General features: G+C 41.4%; 2 protein-coding genes across 4 annotated transcripts in view; both read left to right on the top strand.

Moving 5' to 3' along the window:
- Window positions 1-18550, top strand: part of Rnf121 (ring finger protein 121) — a 53112-nt gene that overhangs the window by 19149 nt on the left and 15413 nt on the right. For 2 of the 3 annotated variants that reach the window (XM_021168959.2, XM_021168961.2), the window contains 3 exons: window positions 8362-8399; window positions 11088-11229; window positions 15584-15738. In XM_021168959.2, coding sequence (XP_021024618.1) covers window positions 8362-8399; window positions 11088-11229; window positions 15584-15738 — 335 coding nt within the window. The remainder of the gene's footprint in view (window positions 1-8361; window positions 8400-11087; window positions 11230-15583; window positions 15739-18550) is intronic. The other variant, XM_029479351.1, reaches the window with a different exon arrangement.
- Window positions 2248-2621, top strand: LOC110299292 (putative 60S ribosomal protein L37a). The gene has a single exon (XM_021168962.1). The coding sequence runs from the start codon at window positions 2275-2277 to the stop codon at window positions 2551-2553; it is 279 nt and encodes a 92-aa protein (XP_021024621.1). The 5' UTR covers window positions 2248-2274; the 3' UTR covers window positions 2554-2621.

The following is an 18550-nucleotide window of genomic DNA, read 5'->3' as shown; positions in this document are numbered from 1 at the left end:
AGAGAATGAACTGGTGTAGGGTGAGATCTTAAGCACTCAGAGCCTACCCCTAGTGACTAACCACAAGTCCACACCTCCTAAGCCCAAATTGCCCAATCAGCCGGAAAACAAGTGTTCTGAATGCCTCACACTATGAAGAGCATTTTTCATGTTTCATTCAAACCAACATAGGGATGTCTTTATTATTTATTTATTTATTTATTTATTTATTTATTTTTTAGGTTCTAGTAATTTAGCAATGAGCAAATAGCCTGGGGAAACTAGATAATGAGCTAGTATCAGGATAATTCGAGACGGTGATAGTGCTTTGAGAAAAGTAGAGTAACATGTAAAGGTCACTAGAGGGAAAGGGCTGCTTTAAACATGGTGCTTATGGAGAGCCTCTGAAGAAGGGATACTGAACCAGGACTAGAGTAGCTACAGTTTAGTAGTTTCAAGGTAGAAGTAGATATATTTCAAGTGAAGGGAGAATAAATATAAACTGGTAGGAATGAGCTAGATATCCCCTATCATCATAAAAGAAACCCCCTGTGAGTAGGTCATGGAGTCTGGCAGAATTAGACATGCAAACCTTTGTATATGCTTTAAACATGTTGAATTTTGTTGGGAGGACAATGAGAAGGTTTTTGGGTGATTGTGAAAATGGGAACGAGGTGAACTGATTTGCATTTTTAAAATGATCTTGATTCTTTTGAGGAGACTGGGTTGTAGGAGTCAGTCAAAGAGGACAGGTAAGAGCTATCTCAGGGGGCTAGAAAGATAGCTCAGCAGTTAAGAGCACTGACTGTTTTCCCAGAGGTCCTGAGTTCAATTTCCAGCAACCACATGGTGTCACAAAGATCTGTAATGGAACCTGATTCTCTCTTCTGGTGTGTATGGGAAGAGAACTCTTATACATAAAATAAATGTTTAAAAAAAGAGGCTATCACATATTCCAGATGAAAGATGTTAGAATTTGGTAGTTGAGGTGTGGCATGTTCAAACTACTATAACAAAATATCTTTGAGTAGTTTGCAAACATCAAGAATTACTTCTCACAGGTATAGAGACTGAAAAGTCCAAAATCAAGGTGCCAGCCTTTTGTCTCAAAGATAGCATCTTGATGCTACATGTTCCCATATTAGTTACTTTTCTATGCTGTGACAAAACACCAAGGCCACTGCAGCTTACAAAAGAAAGTGTTTATTTGGGTTTACAGTTTCAATGGTTTAGAGTCCAAGTTGGTGAAACAGAGACAGGAATGCCGTAACAGCTGAGAGTTTACATCTGGATCTGCAGGATTATGTAGTGAGAATGATGGAGCCTTGAAACATAAAACCTGACCCCAGTGACATACCTCTTTCTAATACTTCCCAAACAGTTCTACAAACTCAGGACCAAGTATTCTAACAAGTGACCCTATATTTAAACTGCCACAGCTGCTTTGGTAGAAAGGGCAACCAGGACCCTGTCCTGTTGATGAGAGGCATTCATTGTTGTTATTTAAGATTTTAGAGTTGATATATATGAGTGAATAAAATTTTAAAATATTACACAAAGGAAGTGATAATTGATCTACATCTTGCAAGGTAGGAAGCAGTGAGCCAAATAGCAAAGGGGAAAGGATTTGAGGAAACACGGTGGTGTGTGAGAAGGACATTGTAGAATGGAATCTGATTCCATTTGGATGACGTAAAAGCCATTTGTCAGAGGTGAGAAAATAGTCCAACTAGAATATAAAGTGCCATCTATGTCGTAAGTCTCTCAAGTTGATCTCAAGTTGGGACTTGAAAGATTAATTTATTTCTTTTTAAAAATTAGGTGTCTGTATCTTATGCATGTGGTAGGTGGAGGTCATGATCTTGTTGATAAGATACTCCTGATATGTGCATATTCTGTGATAAATTGTTACTGAGTTAATTTGGTAGCATTTAGTTTTGGCATACTTCATCAGACTAAAAGGCATTTTGATTTTCCTTCTGTGGTAACTAAGGAGACTGGCAGTTTTGATGAGCAAAGTATTGTAGCTGATTCCAGAAATTCAGAATTAGCATAAAAGAGCTTGAACACCATCTAAGTCAGCCCTCACTTTATAGATGGAGAAACTGAGGTACATGTGAACATGCCTTATTTACTGACATGGCAATGAATAGCTGTGCCACATTGGAGCCTACCACTGTTTCTCTCTTTATTGAGAAAAGGAGAGCTGTTGTCATAAGGCCACTGCTTGGAGTGAAAATGTACAAACAAGACACACCACATGGCTCTTCGGACTTGGGCTTGGGTTCCGGCGACATGGCTAAACGCACCAAGAAGGTCGGCATCGTCGGCAAGTACGGGACCTGCTATGGTGCCTCCCTCCGGAAAATGGTGAAGAAAATTGAAATCAGCCAGCACGCCAAGTACACTTGCTCCTTCTGTGGCAAGACCAAGATGAAGAGACGAGCCGTCGGCATCTGGCACTGTGGTTCCTGCATGAAAACAGTGGCCGGCGGGGCCTGGACCTACAACACCACCTCTGCAGTCACAGTGAAGTCTGCCATCAGAAGACTGAAGGAACTGAAAGACCAGTAGAAGCCCTGCTGTCTGAGACTTGCCTAGCCTGCAATAAACGGGTTATTTACGTAAAAAAAAAAAAAAAAGACACACCACGTGGATTTTTGTCATTGTTCATTTTGCTCAATTTGCTCTGCATATACTGGAAAGTTTTTAGGGAAAGTGGACTGTCTATATGAAACAATGAAATTGTCTCCTTTGCTCTTCTCTTAGCCTGTGTTATCTTTGCTCATAATACTTAAATAAGAAATAATTTCATGGGGCTAGAGAGATGGCTCAGGGGTTAAGAGCTCTGGTTGCTTTTCCAGAGGTCGTGGGTTTGAGTCCTAGCACTCACATGGCGACTTACAGTCATCTGTAACTCCAGCCCTAGGGGGTCCCAGGGCACCGGGCACATACGTGATGCACAGATTTACATAGCAGGTAGATACCCATACATATAAGTAAATAAAATATTTTGTCTTTATTTATTGTCTTCTGCATTAAAATGCAAATTTTATAAGGGTAAATGCTTCATGTTTGTAATTGAGTAAATGAATGAAAGAAAAATATTTATTGCTGTCAAAATTCCAGGCATCTTTTTTTGCCTTTGACATTTGTAGATTATTGGCATGTCAAGGATTACCACCCCCCCTTTCTTTTTAAACAACTCTTATGTAGCACAGGCTGAACTTGCCCACCCTGTAAATTGCTGGAATTAAAAGTATGGACAGGGATCAGTGGTTAACCTGTTCTTCCAGAGGTCCTGAGTTCAATTCCTAGCCACAACCATCTGTAATGGTATCTGGTGCCCCCTTCTGGTACACAGGTATACATGCAGATAGAGCACTACTAATACTCTTGTTTGTTTGTTTGTTTGTTTTTGTTTTTTAAGACAGGGTTTCTCTCTGTAGCCCTGGCTGTCCTGGAACTGACTCTGTAGACCAGGCTGGCCTCAAACTTAGAAATCCGCCTACCTCTGCCTCCCCAAGTGCTGGGACTAAAGGCGTGCACCACCACGCCTGGCCCCATAAAATAAATTTTACAAGAAAAGTGTATACAACCATACCTGGCTTCCATGTCAGGCTTTTTGTTGTTGTTTTTTAAACACAGAATACTCATTTTTGCCCAATATGATCTTGGGGGAAGCTTTTAGGCAATGTGAAATTTAGTGTGAATCTAAAACTTACTCTGAGTGTTCAGATAGCTCAGTAGAGAAAAGAATCTTAGAAGCAACAGCATAGAAACCTTGGAGGCTGAGGGAGAACACTTAATCTTTAGCTGTGAGGAGATAGCAGGCCTAGGCTTATTTACTCCATAGTTATAGAAAGCATAGCACGTAGGAATTCACAAAAATGTTTTTATTTCTTTAGGAATGCAAAGCAAGTAATGTCTGAAAGATGACTTGGATTATACATCCTTATACCATTGCATTGATGTGTGTGTGTGTGTGTGTGTGTGTGTGTGTATTAAGTTCCAGGAGTCTACCTGTTGTGTTCTGTCGTGTCATGTTCAGTCCATTTATCTCATCTGTGCTAGCTAGTTTTATGCCAGCTTGATACAAGCTAGAGTCATTTTGAATAAATCAAGAAAATGCCTCCACCAGATTGGCCTGTGGGTAAGCCTGTGATACATTTTCTTGATTAATAATTAGTCAGTGTGGGTGGTGCTACCTCTTTCCTGCATGACGGACTGATACAAGCTTTAGGATAATATACCATTCCACTTTAGTTTTGATCATGTTTTTTTTTTTAAAGATTAATTTTTATTACAATATGTTAAGTACACTGTAGCTGTCTTCAAACAGCACCAGAAGAGGGCATCAGATCTCATTACAGGTGGTTATGAGCCACCATGTGGTTGCTGGGATTTGAACTCGGGACCTTTGGAAGAACAGTCAGGGCTCTTACCTGCCGAGCCATCTTGCCAGCCCTGATCGTGGTGTTTTATCATGGCAATAAAAACCCTAAGACACCAACCTTCCTTTGTGTTGGGGTTACAGATGCAGGCTACCATATCCAGATCTTCAAACTTGCATAGCAAGTACTTTACTGAGCCTTTCCCAGCCATATTTTTAAATTCAATTTTATGGAGGAATGAAGTTGGACCCCTGCTGTACAGTATACATAAAAATTAACTCAAGTGTCAGTGAGATGGCTCAGTGGGTAAGGGCACTTGCTGCTAAGCCTGAAGACCTTAGTTTGATTCTCAGAACCTGTGTGATGGAGAGAACCAACTTTCATAAGTTGTTCTTTGACCTTCATACTCACGCCATGACATTTGCACTCTCCAAAAGAAATAAATGTAGTGTGTGTGTGTGTGTGTGTGTGTAGGTGTGTAGGTGTGTGTAGGTGGTGGCATTGAAGTCAGAGGACAACATCCCTGGAACCTACATGGCAGAGGGAGTAAACCAACCTCTGCAGGTTGTCCTCTGACTTCCACTCCTGCCCTGTGGCATGTGGTCCATTCTAAGTAGAAATGTAGGCATTTTGAAAAAAAAAATTACAAATATTGGGAAGGATGTGGAGAAATTGGAGCCTCCACATACTGTGCACAAGACTGTAATATGCAGCTGCTATGAGAAACAGTTTGGCAGTTCTCAAAAGCAGAGTTGTCATGTGGCCCAGCAGTTATGGTTCTAGCTATGTTTTCAAGAGAAATGAAAACATACTTTTACATGACGTTAGGGACAAATGTTCATATAGCAACATTCTTGTTTTTGTTTTTGTTTTTTGTTTGTTTGTTTTCGAGACAGGGTTTCTCGGTATAGCTCTGGCTGTCCTGGAACTCACTTTGTAGACCAGGATGGACTCGAACTCAGAAATCCACCTGCCTCTGCCTCCCGAGTGCTGGGACTAAAGGTGTGCACCACCACGCCTGGCCTAGCAACATCCTTTATAATAGCTCAGAAGTCAATGACTCTAGTGTTTGCCAGCTAGTGAATGGAGAAATATGGTATATCTATACATTGGAATGTTGTTGAGATTCAAAAGGAGGGAACTACCATATGTGCTACAAAATGAATGAACCTTGAAAACAGTTATGCTACATGAAAGAAGCCAGCCATAAAAGACCATGTTATTGCAGTAGTATATGAACTGCCTATATTAAGCAAATCTTTATAGAGGTAGAAGAGGTGCAATACTGTGAATACACTGAAAACCATGACTACTGTACTTTAAAAATGGACTATTTTCTCACTGTGTGAATTAGATCTTAGTAGTAAAATTATTATTTTTTTTAGAAAAGAATCTTACAGATATGTCTATGCCTATAAATGCAAATTGTGAATATGAGTACTACATATGGTAGCAATACTTCTCAAACTTTAGTGTACATATAAATTATTTCAGTATCTTATTAGATTACAGATTCTGATAAAGGGGGTTTTATGTGGATTCTGAAGTTTGTGTTTCATAATTAGCTTTCAGGGTCCTGGTATTCTAGTATTTAGATACACATAGTAAAAGTGTGGAAGATGTTTTAAAGAGCTTTCCAATAACCCAGGAGAATTTGTTCAGTGCTTTGTGGAAAGAATTTGATTTGGTGGAAGAGAGGGGCTTAAGGTACAAAGCTATGTAAAGACAGAGATCAAAGAGTGAGTGCTGTTTGTGGAGGACAGGTCATCTGGTTGTGGGTACACAGGGGTGGGTGCTTAAATCTTACACACCTGAGGAAACAAACCCCTCAGGTTTGATCATTTTCTGTCTTTGCAAATTTTTCCCTTGCCCCATCTAGCATTTTTGGTTTAACTTCTTTTAAATCTTAACTTAGGTTGGCAATGACTTGGATGGAGCCTTGTGAGATCCTAGGATGTTTTAGGTGTTGTTTATAGGACCGTCAGTTATTACCCTGACCCTGAGAGGCTGCCTAATTATCTACCTGAGTTTCAGACAAGGTACCTTCATATTGGGTTAGTGCTTGGCTCCAGGTGGATAAACTCCCTTAATGAGGCACCAAATAAAGATGCCTTCCCAGATGGTACAGGTTAATTATAGCTCTAGTTTACAGCTTTCCTTGTTTTCCCACTTGATCCAGAAGAGTGGTTTGAATGTAATTGAAGTCACCTTTTAGTTCTGGACACAAATATTAAAGCCAGACCATATGCTACTCTTAACAGTTAAACTGCTTTGTGAACTGCTGCTGATGGCTTAAGCCCCAAATGTAGTCTCAGCCTTAGGGCTTGCTCTTCTGATCTTTTCCCTGGGGCTCTGGAAGCATTCCTTGTTTCTCCAGCTTTGAATGCGATAGTCTCCTCTGGTAGTTTATACAGTATGCCCACTTTTCTGGAAGAAACAAAATTCATTGTCAGTGTACTTTCCTTACAAGCCATATGATGGAGTCAAAGGTCTTATTCTATTTTCAGATGATGGAAGTAAGACATACATAATAATATGCATGGCTCACTTTCAGAGATACAGCTATGCCTGGTCCAGTACTCTGTGTATTCATAGTTTGCCCTTCAGTGGGTTGTCTTACTTTCTTGAGTATGTACCTTTTTTATTTCCTCACATAAAGTTTTTCCCCCATTTATTTATTTGCTTTTCATCATGATCTTGTGAGTGAGATTCACAAAGTTTTTAAATAGATTTTTCTAGATGCTTTCTTGATACTTACATGGCATTTTCAAGTGTTTGTATACTCTCTTGTTTCAGTATGTCCAAGTGGTGTACTGTTTTGTTTTGTTTTGTTTTTAACATACTTACATTACTGGAGAGGCTTTTTCTCAATTTCTTAAATATTTATTGACTGCTTAGTTCTTTGTTCTCTTTAAAGAACACAAAAGCAGTATAAAGTAAAGTGTATGTTGGCTCTGAGGCATTTTCCCAGTATGTGGGAAAGGTGTACTAGGCTAGTCCAAAACTGGTGGGAGATATTCAAAATGCTAACTCATGTTTCTAAGCCCCTGTCTCTTTTGCTGTCAAGGAACTTTTCCTGCCCAGTTTGCTATAAAACTATGTTGTTTGTCCTAAGTACTGGAATTTTGGCATGGCGTTATACGGCTGTAAAGAAGCAGAAGATACACTTTGGCACCAAGGCTGTACTAATATTCTGGAACAGAGGTTTTTGACAGTGGCAACTTTTGTTCCCTAAATTTTACAGTGTCTGTAGATATTCTTTTTGGGTGCTACTGATCATATGCAGGACACACTCTTCCCAGAAAATAAACAGAGCTCCCAAATATCAGTAGTGCCAAGTTTGAGAGACCCTAGGTAGAACCAGAGCTTTGAGTTTAGAAGGCCATACACTTCTAAGGTCAGTAGCAAAACAGGAGCCAAAGATGATTTTGGCCTAGTCTAATGTTCTGCTTGCTCCTATGTGTTTATTCATGTGGCAGTATATGACAGTATTTCATATGGCTTCATATTTTACTAATTCTGACTCATATTTTGCCCTAGTCATACTTAACTCTTTGTACACTGTACAGTTTTACTCTCCTTCCTGTCCATGTAATTTCCTTTGACAAGAACATTGCTCTCATTTCTGGATAATATTTCACAATCATTCCAAGAAAACTCCCCTGGTTTATAACAACCCAAGTTGGGTTAAAACCCATTTGTCCATTCTTCCATAGCTTACCCTTACCATATAATAATGCATCCCACTCTTTGATTGAATAGCTCAGCCATGCAACATTCATTTAGTAGTAAAACCTGAACCAAACTAGCACCTAAAGAAGGGAGACGCTGGTGTGAAGTAGTGGTGGGAAAGGCTTCCTAGAGTTAGAGATATGAAGCCTCCTCTTTTGAGTCCTTGAAAATATTGATGAATGTTTTTGAGCCCCTTATTTAGGGTGGGGACAGTTATAAATCATTGACAGATTTTTCTGGTGTTGTCTTTCTACAGGTTGATATGTCAGACCTCTCCCCAGAGGAGCAGTGGAGGTAAGTGTGGCAGTGTGGTTTTCTTAGGCTAACGCAGCTTATTGCATAGCTACTCTTTTCTTCCCTGTGTATGGAATGCATTGTCTTTGACCAGTTGGACAGGTCTTTCCGAATCTTCCAAGTATCTGGGTCACTCCTGAGCAGCTCACTCAGTCCCAGAATAAGTCGGCATTTGCACGAAGCATCCTCCGGTGGTGAAACCAGTTTTGCCATTTACTAGTCATGTGATGTGGGGTAATTTATTTAACTTCCCACTGCCATGTTTATTACTACCCCTTTTTTCTATAGCAAGGATTGGAACCAGGCCTTAAACATGTTAACCAAGTAGTCTACCACTCAGCTGTACTCCCAGCCCTCTTTTTCCTTTTTATTTTGAAACAGAATCTGACCAAGTTGCCCAAGCTAACCTTGAATTTACTGTATAACCTAGACAGGCCTAGGACTTGCCAGCCTTCTGCCCTAGCCTCAGAAGGAGCTGGAATATAGGCTAGTAAGACCAGGCCTGAGAGTTCACCCCATTTGTAAACTAAGAGTCATAACAATATCCATAGCTAACAGGTACGGATACCTAGAGGTATGAGGGTTAATGTCTATCAGGTTCTGAGAACCATGCCTTGCACTGGTAAGCTTCCAGTGCACTTGCTTTGAAGGTGATAATTATCATCATTATCATCATTACCTGTGTGACACAGGATGGATAGTTCTGGCTTGGAAAAGGCGAGATGTATCTTCTGATTTCAGCGCTGTGGCTACTTGCTTTTTGATCAGCAACTATTTTATTTTCATGACTTCTCAGTAAAGAGTTTTCAGGGTGCTCACTTCACAGACTCAAAAAAGAGGTTAACAATTGAGCTGAAATCAGGTGCATCTTAGTTGGAAAAACCCTTAATTGAGCTTAAGATGGTCAATTATTTATAGACTGGCAGGAATACCAATTCAAATGATAAATCTAGAGTGATTTTTAGATGACATGTCATGCTGCGTCATGTATGCCTTTCTGCTAAGGAAGGTGACAATGTGACTGTCTTCTGCTATATTGGAGACACAAATGTTTTAAGTACTATTTATTCTGAAGATTTTTTATTGGATCATGTATAGAAGATTGCAGCCAAGATTAATGGTGCTCACATCATTTTTTTTAAATTGATTTATTCATTTTATGTGTATGAGTCTTCAGACACCAGGAGAGGGCATCAGATCCCATTATAGATGGTTTTAAGCTACCATGTGGATGCTGGGAATTGAACTCAGGACCTCTGTGCTCTTAACCACTGAGCTTTCTTTCCAGCCTTGTTCATACCATTTTAGGACCAGATGGGAATGGTGGTGCATACCTTTAATCCCAGGAATTTGGAGGCAGAGGTCTCCATGAGATTGAGGCTAGCCTGGCCTAAAAAGAAAAGGAAGAAGAAAAAAATGAAAAAAGGAAGGAGAACAAGAGCGAGAGCAAAAGAGAAAGGAAGGAAGGAAGGAAGGAAGGAAGGAAGGAATGAATGTAGGACTATTGAGCTGAAATGGCACAGGAAAATGGTTATAGAAACAGGAAATATTTGGAGCTTTGGCATGGGGAATAAGATAAGGCTATGTCTTGTTTTCATAGAGTTTAGGATTAACTACAAAATATTAAAGCTATTAGGTAGGTACATTTTCATTTCACTGTAAAATATATGTGCTTAGATAAGGTTATGTAAGACACAGGAGGGCAGAGGCAGGCAGATATCTGAGTTTGAGGCTAGCCTCAAACTCCTAGAGATGCCTCTGCCTCTGCCTGCAGAGTGTTGGGATTAAAGATATGTGCTAGGCCCAGCTCAGCTATCCTTCTTATACATCCCACACCAGAAAATTCTAGCTTTAGATTAATAAGACGCCTCCAGATATACTGTCTGTCAGTCTGGTTATTGAACTTCCGTGAGCCCTTGAGGAGGCTGTTTACTTGATACTGATGGTGAAGACATACATGGTTGTATTAATACAGACTTGGAGCAGCTCAGAGTTTTTAACCTTTAGTTAGTCCTAAGCCCTCTAGCCCTGGCAAAAAGGTCTGATGAATAAAGCAAGACTCTAAAATCAGCAAGCTTACAGTGTTACCCCTTTAGTGTGTGATAAATAATAAGAGTCTAAGACTTTATAGCTGTAACCTCTGCCCTCTCCTCCTCGTGACAGGCTGAAATAGGATGGAAATGGCACTGACACTAGCTTCTGGCACTTTCTTCCTGAGTCAAGAAAGGTTTCTTATGTTTCTGCCACAATGGGCAGGCAGCACCTCGTTCATCTCTAATACTAGTAGCCGAGCTTCACAACTAGAGCCTGGAGGCGCTATTCTAGCCCATGTCCATTTTCTTGGCCATGGACCTCAACTCCTTCTTTTTCATGGTACCCTTCAATTGAAAACCCAGGACAGCTGTGCATGGTGGTGCAAATCTTTAATTCCAATACTCAGGAGGGCAGAGGCAGGCAGATATCTGAGTTTGAGGCCAGGTTGGTCTGCAAAATGATTTCTAGGACAGCCAGGGCTTTGTAGAGAGGCCTTGTCTCAAAAATAAACAAACATAACAAATGAAGAAATCCAGGGCCATGTTCTGAGCTATGGGCAACAAGATGCCCTAAGAAACCCTGCTCCTTTACCCTATCACACCCCCCACCCCCCAATATCCTGTCATTGACTCACTCTATCTGTTTGGCTTTCAGGGTCGAACATGCTCGAATGCATGCCAAACATCGTGGCCACGAAGCCATGCACGCTGAAATGGTCCTCATCCTCATTGCTACCTTGGTGGTGGCCCAGCTGCTCCTGGTACAGTGGAAACAGAGGCATCCCCGTTCTTACAATGTAAGCTACACCTCACTTTAAAAAATGTCCTTTGAGTCAAAATCTCAATTAACTCAGGAAGGCCTCGAACTCATGTCAATGAGGATGACTTTGAACTCCTTTTTTTTTTTTTTTTTTTTTAAAATTTTTTTTTTTTTTTTTTTTAAAGATTTATTTATTTATTATATGTAAGTACACTGTAGCTGTCTTCAGACACTCCAGAAGAGGGAGTCAGATCTCATTACAGATGGTTGTGAGCCACCATGTGGTTGCTGGGATTTGAACTCTGGACCTTCGGGAGAGCAGTCGGGTGCTCTTACCCACTGAGCCATCTCACCAGCCCGACTTTGAACTCCTAATCATCCTGTCTTTTCCTCCCAAGTACTAGGATTATTGGTGTGTACCACCGTACCTGGCACAACTCACTGTTTAGTTATCAAGAGATTTTTCTAAGTGTCCCAGGGTCCAGCCTGACCCAGGGGTCATATAGGCAGATAGATACAGTAGCAATAATTTTCCATATGGAATGATGAGTAGTCTGTGAGGTGTAAATATATGCATCTCTAAGGGGCAAGTGATTTGGTATATGAAAACAAGGATAAAACAGGAGACCACTTTTTGTTTGTTCGATTGCTTTGAGACGGGGTCTCATTTTTTATTCTGGCTGTCCTAGAACTCATTATGCAGACCAGGCTGACCTTGAGTTTACAGAGACTTCAGAGAGTCTTCCTGCCTCTGTCTTCCGAGTGCTGGGATTAAAGGCATGTACCACCACTCCCAACCCAATATGAGACTACTCCTATGACCAGAAAAAGTAGATAACTTCCTTTTGAACATTGTGAGACAGATTCATGAAGGAAATATCAGAAACCTTAAGTTACTTGTAGTTTGTATGTGATAATCATTACCCAGAAAGCCTTTTTGTTGTCTAGACATGCAGTAGAGTACTTCCCTGGTAACAAGTAGGGTTGAACACTATAAAGGAAGAATAAAAATAATAAAGAATAGGGGGATGGCTCAGTGGAAAGTGCCTAGAATGTTCAAAGCTGTGGGTTTAAAGCTTGTTACTGACAAATAACAACAAGAAAATGGGCCAGTGAAGTGGCTTTGTGAGAGCAGAGGCCTGATGACCCAGTACTGATCTCTCTATTCCACGGGGTGGCTGGAGAGAACCCACTTCAGTTGCCCTCTGACCTCTACATATGCACACATAGCATGTGCACACTTGTGTGCTTTCTCTCTTTAACTCACTGTGTAGCCACAGCTGATCTTGAATGCCTGTTTCTCCTGCCTTACTCTCCCAAGTGCTGGGACTACTAGTATGTGCCACTGTGTTCAGCCTTAAACCTGATTCTTTTTTATTTTTAATTCTCTTATGTGTATGGTTGTTTGGCCTGCATGTGAGTCTGTGCACAGTTTGCTGCAGAGGGCAGAAGAGGATATCAGATCCCCTGGGACTGGAGTTCTTGACAGTGGTGAGCCACTGTGTGTGCTGAACATGGGTGCTCTAGGAGAGTAGCCAGTGCTCTTAACAGCTGAACCATCTCTCCATCTCGTGTGTGTGTGTGTGTGTGTGTGTGTGTGTGTGTGTGTGTGTGTTAGTGTGTGTGTTAGGGTGGTGTCATATGCCCCCACACATAATACAGATATACTTTTTTTTAGTTATTCTTTTTTTGTGTGTTTTAGTGTTTTACTTGCATGTACCACATTCATGCCCATGGACTCCAGAAGAGGGCACAAGAGCCCCTGGAACTGGAGTTAGAGGCAGTTGTGAACTGCCATGTGGATGCTGGGAAACAAGCCTAGGTCATCTGAAAAAGTAGCAAGTGCTCTTAACCCTTAAGCCATCTTTCCAGGCTCAAAACCTGATTCTTAATGATTTTTCCCTCAAAAGCCTTAGGAAATTACCACCTCCCACCTGCCACAGTGGCTTCTGCTTTAGCTCCCCTGAGTCTCCTTCCTTGGTGGCTGCCTGAGTCCTTTCCTTGGCTCTCATGTCCTTTTTTTTTTTTTTTTTTATTTTTTTTTTTTTAGTTTATGTAAGTACACTGTAGCTGTCTTCAGACACTCCAGAAGAGGGTGCCAGATCTCGTTACGGATGGTTGTGAGCCACCATGTGGTTGCTGGGATTAGAACTCTGGACCTTCGGAAGAGCTCTTACCCACTGAGCCATCTCACCAGCCCCTCTCATGTCCTTTATAAGACCCCCTTTGTTGATCATTTCATCGTTTAACTTCCCCTTCCTTCCAGGGTTCCTCCACAAACCCATGTCAGGGAGGCTGCTAGGGACACAGCAGATCTGGACTGGAAGCCTGCTCCAGGACAGACCGGCCTTCTGGCTTCTCTGTGCCTGCCTCAGTTTTCATCATCTATTCAGATTCTAGTGTTACTTACTCCTTAGCTCCCTCAGGGATGTTAGGGGAAAGGAGAAGTGCATGCCTGGAAAAGTATCTATCCTATTTTTAAAATCTCCAAGGAGAAGCTTTCATCATTTCTGTCTGTTGCCAAATAGAGTTTGTTTTCAGGCCCCGCCCCCTAAACAGCTGCTACTTCCTGGAGTGATGAGCAGCAGACTTGTCCACCTGGGACTCTGCAAAATAAAATAATTTTTTCCCCTTAGATCTAGGCATTAAGAGGATTACTTGGATCCCATTTCTGTAAGAAAAGAAAATATAATAGAACAGCCTTCCAGTTGTGATACACATCGACCTTCTTGCAAACTGACGTCTACCATAGGCTCATTTCTTACCTTTCCTCAAAGATCAAATGCCATGTTCCATGGGCCTGAAATACTCCTCACCTCCTTTTGTTTCTCGACTTAGGAGGCATTAGACAAAGATCAAATGATGCCTCCTTTGGGAGCTTTCGTTGGCTTGCCCCACTCTCAGGAGAGTGAAGTGCACTTTGTTGGCCACCAGGGCTTATGCCATTCTACCTTTTTTTGGGCAAGGTTATTTATTATTTACATTTCAAATGTTGTCCCCCTTCCCAGTTTCCCCTCTACAAATCTCCTACTCCATACCCCCTTCCACCGGCTTCTATCAGGGTGCTTACCCACCCACCCACTAGAACTTATTTTGAATTAGTTAAATTTTTGTTTTTCTTCAAAAGACTTTTAAGTCCTTGACAAGGCTTTATTATTCATGTTGAATTCCCCAGTCCTTAGCATGTAGTCCAGTAAGTGTTTGTTGAATGGCTACTTGACTGACTCTTATTTGAAGAAGGGACAGCTTGGGAAAGAAGCAATAGTTCTAAGTAAAATACCAGTCTTAGGACACTGTTAGTAAATTCAGCACCCCTCTAAGACAAGAGTTGGACTCAGACATAGGAAGGACACAAGATTTTTTTTTTTAAAGGTCAATAGCATATGTTAGTGAAATGATAGTTGACTCTAGAAATAAAGATGGCCATTTGCTAGGGGTGCTAACCACTTCTCTACCCTATAGACTATTCTAAAAAAGGACAGTCTTGCCAAGTCATAGAAATAATTGGATACATCTGCTTAGTGGGCCTATAGAGAACATTCTAATGGCCAGTCTTTTCTGGGTCCTTTCCCATGCTTGATTCCAATGTTTTCGGCTGCTTTTACAGGATGCTGTTTCCAGGTGTTTTATAACCCTGATAACTCTTACAGTCATGCTACCTTCTGCCAGTGTTCTTTGTAGTTAGTAAGATGCTTAGATTCTATGCCAAGGCCCCAGTGACAGAGCAGAGAACTCTGATTGTGCTTTTAGTTAGGCAGCCTGAGGTTGCCTGGCTTTGACAACTGAAAACACATCTGAACAAACTGAACATATAGAGAAGCACTGAAGTGATAGTGGAAAAGAAAATGCTTTGGGGCATTAAGGGACTATAACTAATTCTGATTGGAAGGGAGACCAAAGACTTCAGATGTCCTAGAAGGCAGAAAGGGAGGCAGGAAGGTTATTGTAACCCAAAGCATAGGGAATGGTACCAGTTGGTCCTACCGTAAGTGTCTTCTTCTGGTTAAGTGCAGGAAAAGCTGTGTAAGAGATAGCAAGAACTCAATGAAAAGGAAAGACTGTATCTAGGATACAGTTTAAGGAAGGATAAAGTGGGGAAAGTCAGCCATAGTGCCAGCTTTGTAATTTTGATCACACTAGTTGAGTTATGTTTACACAAAATTGAAATGTGACTGGGTGTGGTGGCACATGTCTTTAATCTCAGCACTTGGAAGGCATAGGCAGACAAATCCATGTGTGTTCCAAGCCAGGTAGGCCTACATAGTTGAGACCTATTTCACAACAACCAAAACATTGGGAATGTGAGAGAAGATCAGGCTAAACGTGCAGCATTCTGGACAGGAGCTGCCAAGGGAGCGGCTAGAGCTGAAGTGCTTGTGTTTGTGTTTCAGATGGTGACCCTCTTTCAGATGTGGGTTGTCCCCCTCTATTTCACAGTGAAGCTGCATTGGTGGAGGTTTTTGGTGATCTGGATCTTCTTCTCTGCTGTCACAGCCTTTGTCACCTTCCGAGCCACAAGGAAGCCTCTAGTACAGACAACCCCAAGGTGAGAATGCAGGAGAGGAGAAGAACCTGGCTTGCTTTCTTTCTTCTTTTTTTTTTTTTAAAGATTTAATTTAAAAAATTTGATATATCTTGAGTGTTTTGTCTGTGAGTGTTTTAAGTGTACCGCTTGCATGTTTGTACTGACCACAGAGGCCAGAAGGGGGCACTAGATCCCCTGGAACTAGACTCTAAATCCCCTGGAACTAGACTCCTGTGAACTGTCATGTAGGAACCAAATTTGGGTCTCCTATAAGAGCAGCAGATGCTCTTAGTCTCCAAGCCTTCTCTCCAGCCCCCAAGCTGGATTTCTTGAAGCGAATGTGCTGGAACACATGGGAGAAAGATGAGTTTAGAATGAAAACAAAAAGCCTGGTTTGTTTGTTTGTTTGTTTTTTGTTTTTGCCCCAGAATGAATTGGTGCAGGGCCTCTCTAAAACAAGCTGATTGGGAGACCCACTCCCCTATATCCACAGGTTCAGAATACCAGATTTTCCCTATCCTTCACTTGATAGTCTACATCAAGATCTGTTGGTATTTAAAACACACACACACACACACACACACACACACACACACACACACACACAGAGAACAAATAAGCCTTTGTGATCACTACAGTCTCATTTTAAGTGTCCTTTTCAGTAACCTTCTCAGAGCTCTAATTAGATTTTCCACTATAGTTTCTATTAAGACCCTGTAGTTTGCCGTCATAGAACCTATCACAGTTTACCACAAAATGTTACTTTGAATATTTGTCTCCCCAACTAAACTGTGAGATCAGGACCCACCCCCTATGCTGGTCACTGTGTATCCAGGCCTTGCCATAGGGTCTGGCACATATTTGATTACTCTGACTTTCTGTTGAATGAATGAACATCAGTAAATTTGCAGCTTTGTGATTGATGAATACTGCTTCTTTTTTATGTATCAAAGCTACTATCTCTATAATTATTTGTTTTACCCAAATATATTTCTTTTTGTTTTTTCGAGACAGGGTTTCTCTGTATAGCCCTGGCTGTCCTGGAACTCACTTTGTAGACCAGGATGGACTCGAACTCAGAAATCCACCTGCCTCTGCCTCCCGAGTGCTGGGATTAAAGGTGTGCACCACCACGCCTGGCCCAAATATATTTCTTGTTTAATCCTCCCAACCAGCTTGTGAGGTCTTTTAAGATCCATACCTGACAGAAAATATATTTTTCTCATTCATTCACTCATTCAACAACAACCACCTACTATGTGCCAGGCCCTTTGCTGAGCGCTGGGGATACAGAGCTGGATAAGACATGGTCCCTGCCCTCAAGGAGTGCTCAGTTTAATGGAGGAGAGGGTTGAGAAAGCACCTGTTGGAGTGCATTTGGTAAGTGCTGTGAGAGGTGTGCATGGGCTTATGCCTATGAGGTGAGCTGGGTATCCTGACCCAAAGTCTCCCAGCTTGGAGACAGCTTTGTGTGCTTTGTATGCTCTATTAACTGTCCTGTGTGCATCACTGTGAGAGCGACGATGGTGAGCCCTGGCACCTCTCTAGGCCACAAGAGTAGGAACAGGATCTAAAGTCAGATGGATATGAGATTGGAGTACTTGGCATTGAAACTTGTGAACAGTTAAACCTCACCTTTCCAAGCCTTGAATTTTTCATCCCTAAATGTGATAAATGTTCAACTTCTTTTAAGATGGTTTTCCAAAATAAAAGCTACACTATCACATGTGAGTGTCCAAGTGCTGGGTATGGCGATATAGACCTGAACCTCCAGGAGACGTGATTGTGAGTTTGAGTTCAGCCTTGGGCATCAGTGAACCAATTCAAGGGCAGCTTGGGTTACATAGAGTGAGACCGTCTAGCCAGTAAAGATGCTTCTTGCTCAAGCCTGGCGACCTGTTTGATCCCCAGAACACAAATAAAGGTAGGGAAGCACCTGCTCCACAGAGTTACCACACATATACATGAAGTTAGCAGTGGCACACACTGTTAGCATCTAGCTAACAATGACTGTCTCCTATTAGTAATGGGAAGGATTGTCTTATAATAGTAAATAAGATTGATGGTAGGTGCTTCTTAGTTTATAAATGACCTCATTTACTCATGTAGCTTTCATGAATATATTACATACACCTCACCGCACCACTGCACAGTGTATAAGAAAGTTTGCTTTTCCCTGTTATGCAAAGAAGTGAACTTAGTTAGGAAATACGATTTGACTCACCGGAGTGTATTCAGCTAAAAGCTTACTAATCCAAGATTAATATTAGAAGACCATTAGGAGACGAATAATTAAAATTCCATGACTTTTCTACTGTCTCTTTCCCTCATGATCAGCATAGCTATGTGTGGCTTTGTATTGCAATACTACAAGATGGCTGAGGCTTTTCCCTAGCCTGAGAAGTCTGCTTAGCCAGAGCAGAGAAGCATAGGCTAGAGCCTAAGTGTCTGTCCTTGGCTCTAGCAGAGATGCAGTGAGTCAGCTCTCAGGAAGAAAGAAAGCTTGGCCTAGTTATCCAAGCAAATTACTAAACTGCTCATTTGTTATTATCTTAGGATGGTTAGTGACAATCTGAGTTAGGGTTTCTGTTGCTATAATGAAACACTGTCCCAGTTAGGGTTTTACTGCTGTGAACAGACACCATGACCAAGGCAAGTCTTATAAAAACAACATTTAATTGGGGCTGGCTTACAGGTTCAGAGGTTCAGTCCATTATCATCAAGGTGGGAGTATGGCAGTATCCAGGCAGGCCTGGTGCAGGCAGAGCTGAGAGTTCTATGTCTTCATCCAAAGGCTGCTAGTGGAAGACTGACTTCCAGGCAACTAGGGTGA

The sequence above is a fragment of the Mus caroli genome, chromosome 7, assembly GCF_900094665.2.
Source record: "Mus caroli chromosome 7, CAROLI_EIJ_v1.1, whole genome shotgun sequence".
In the NCBI taxonomy this organism is placed as follows: Eukaryota; Metazoa; Chordata; class Mammalia; order Rodentia; family Muridae; genus Mus; species Mus caroli.
The sequence above is the reverse complement of the archived record's forward strand: the minus strand, read 5'-3'. Positions and strand labels throughout refer to the sequence as shown.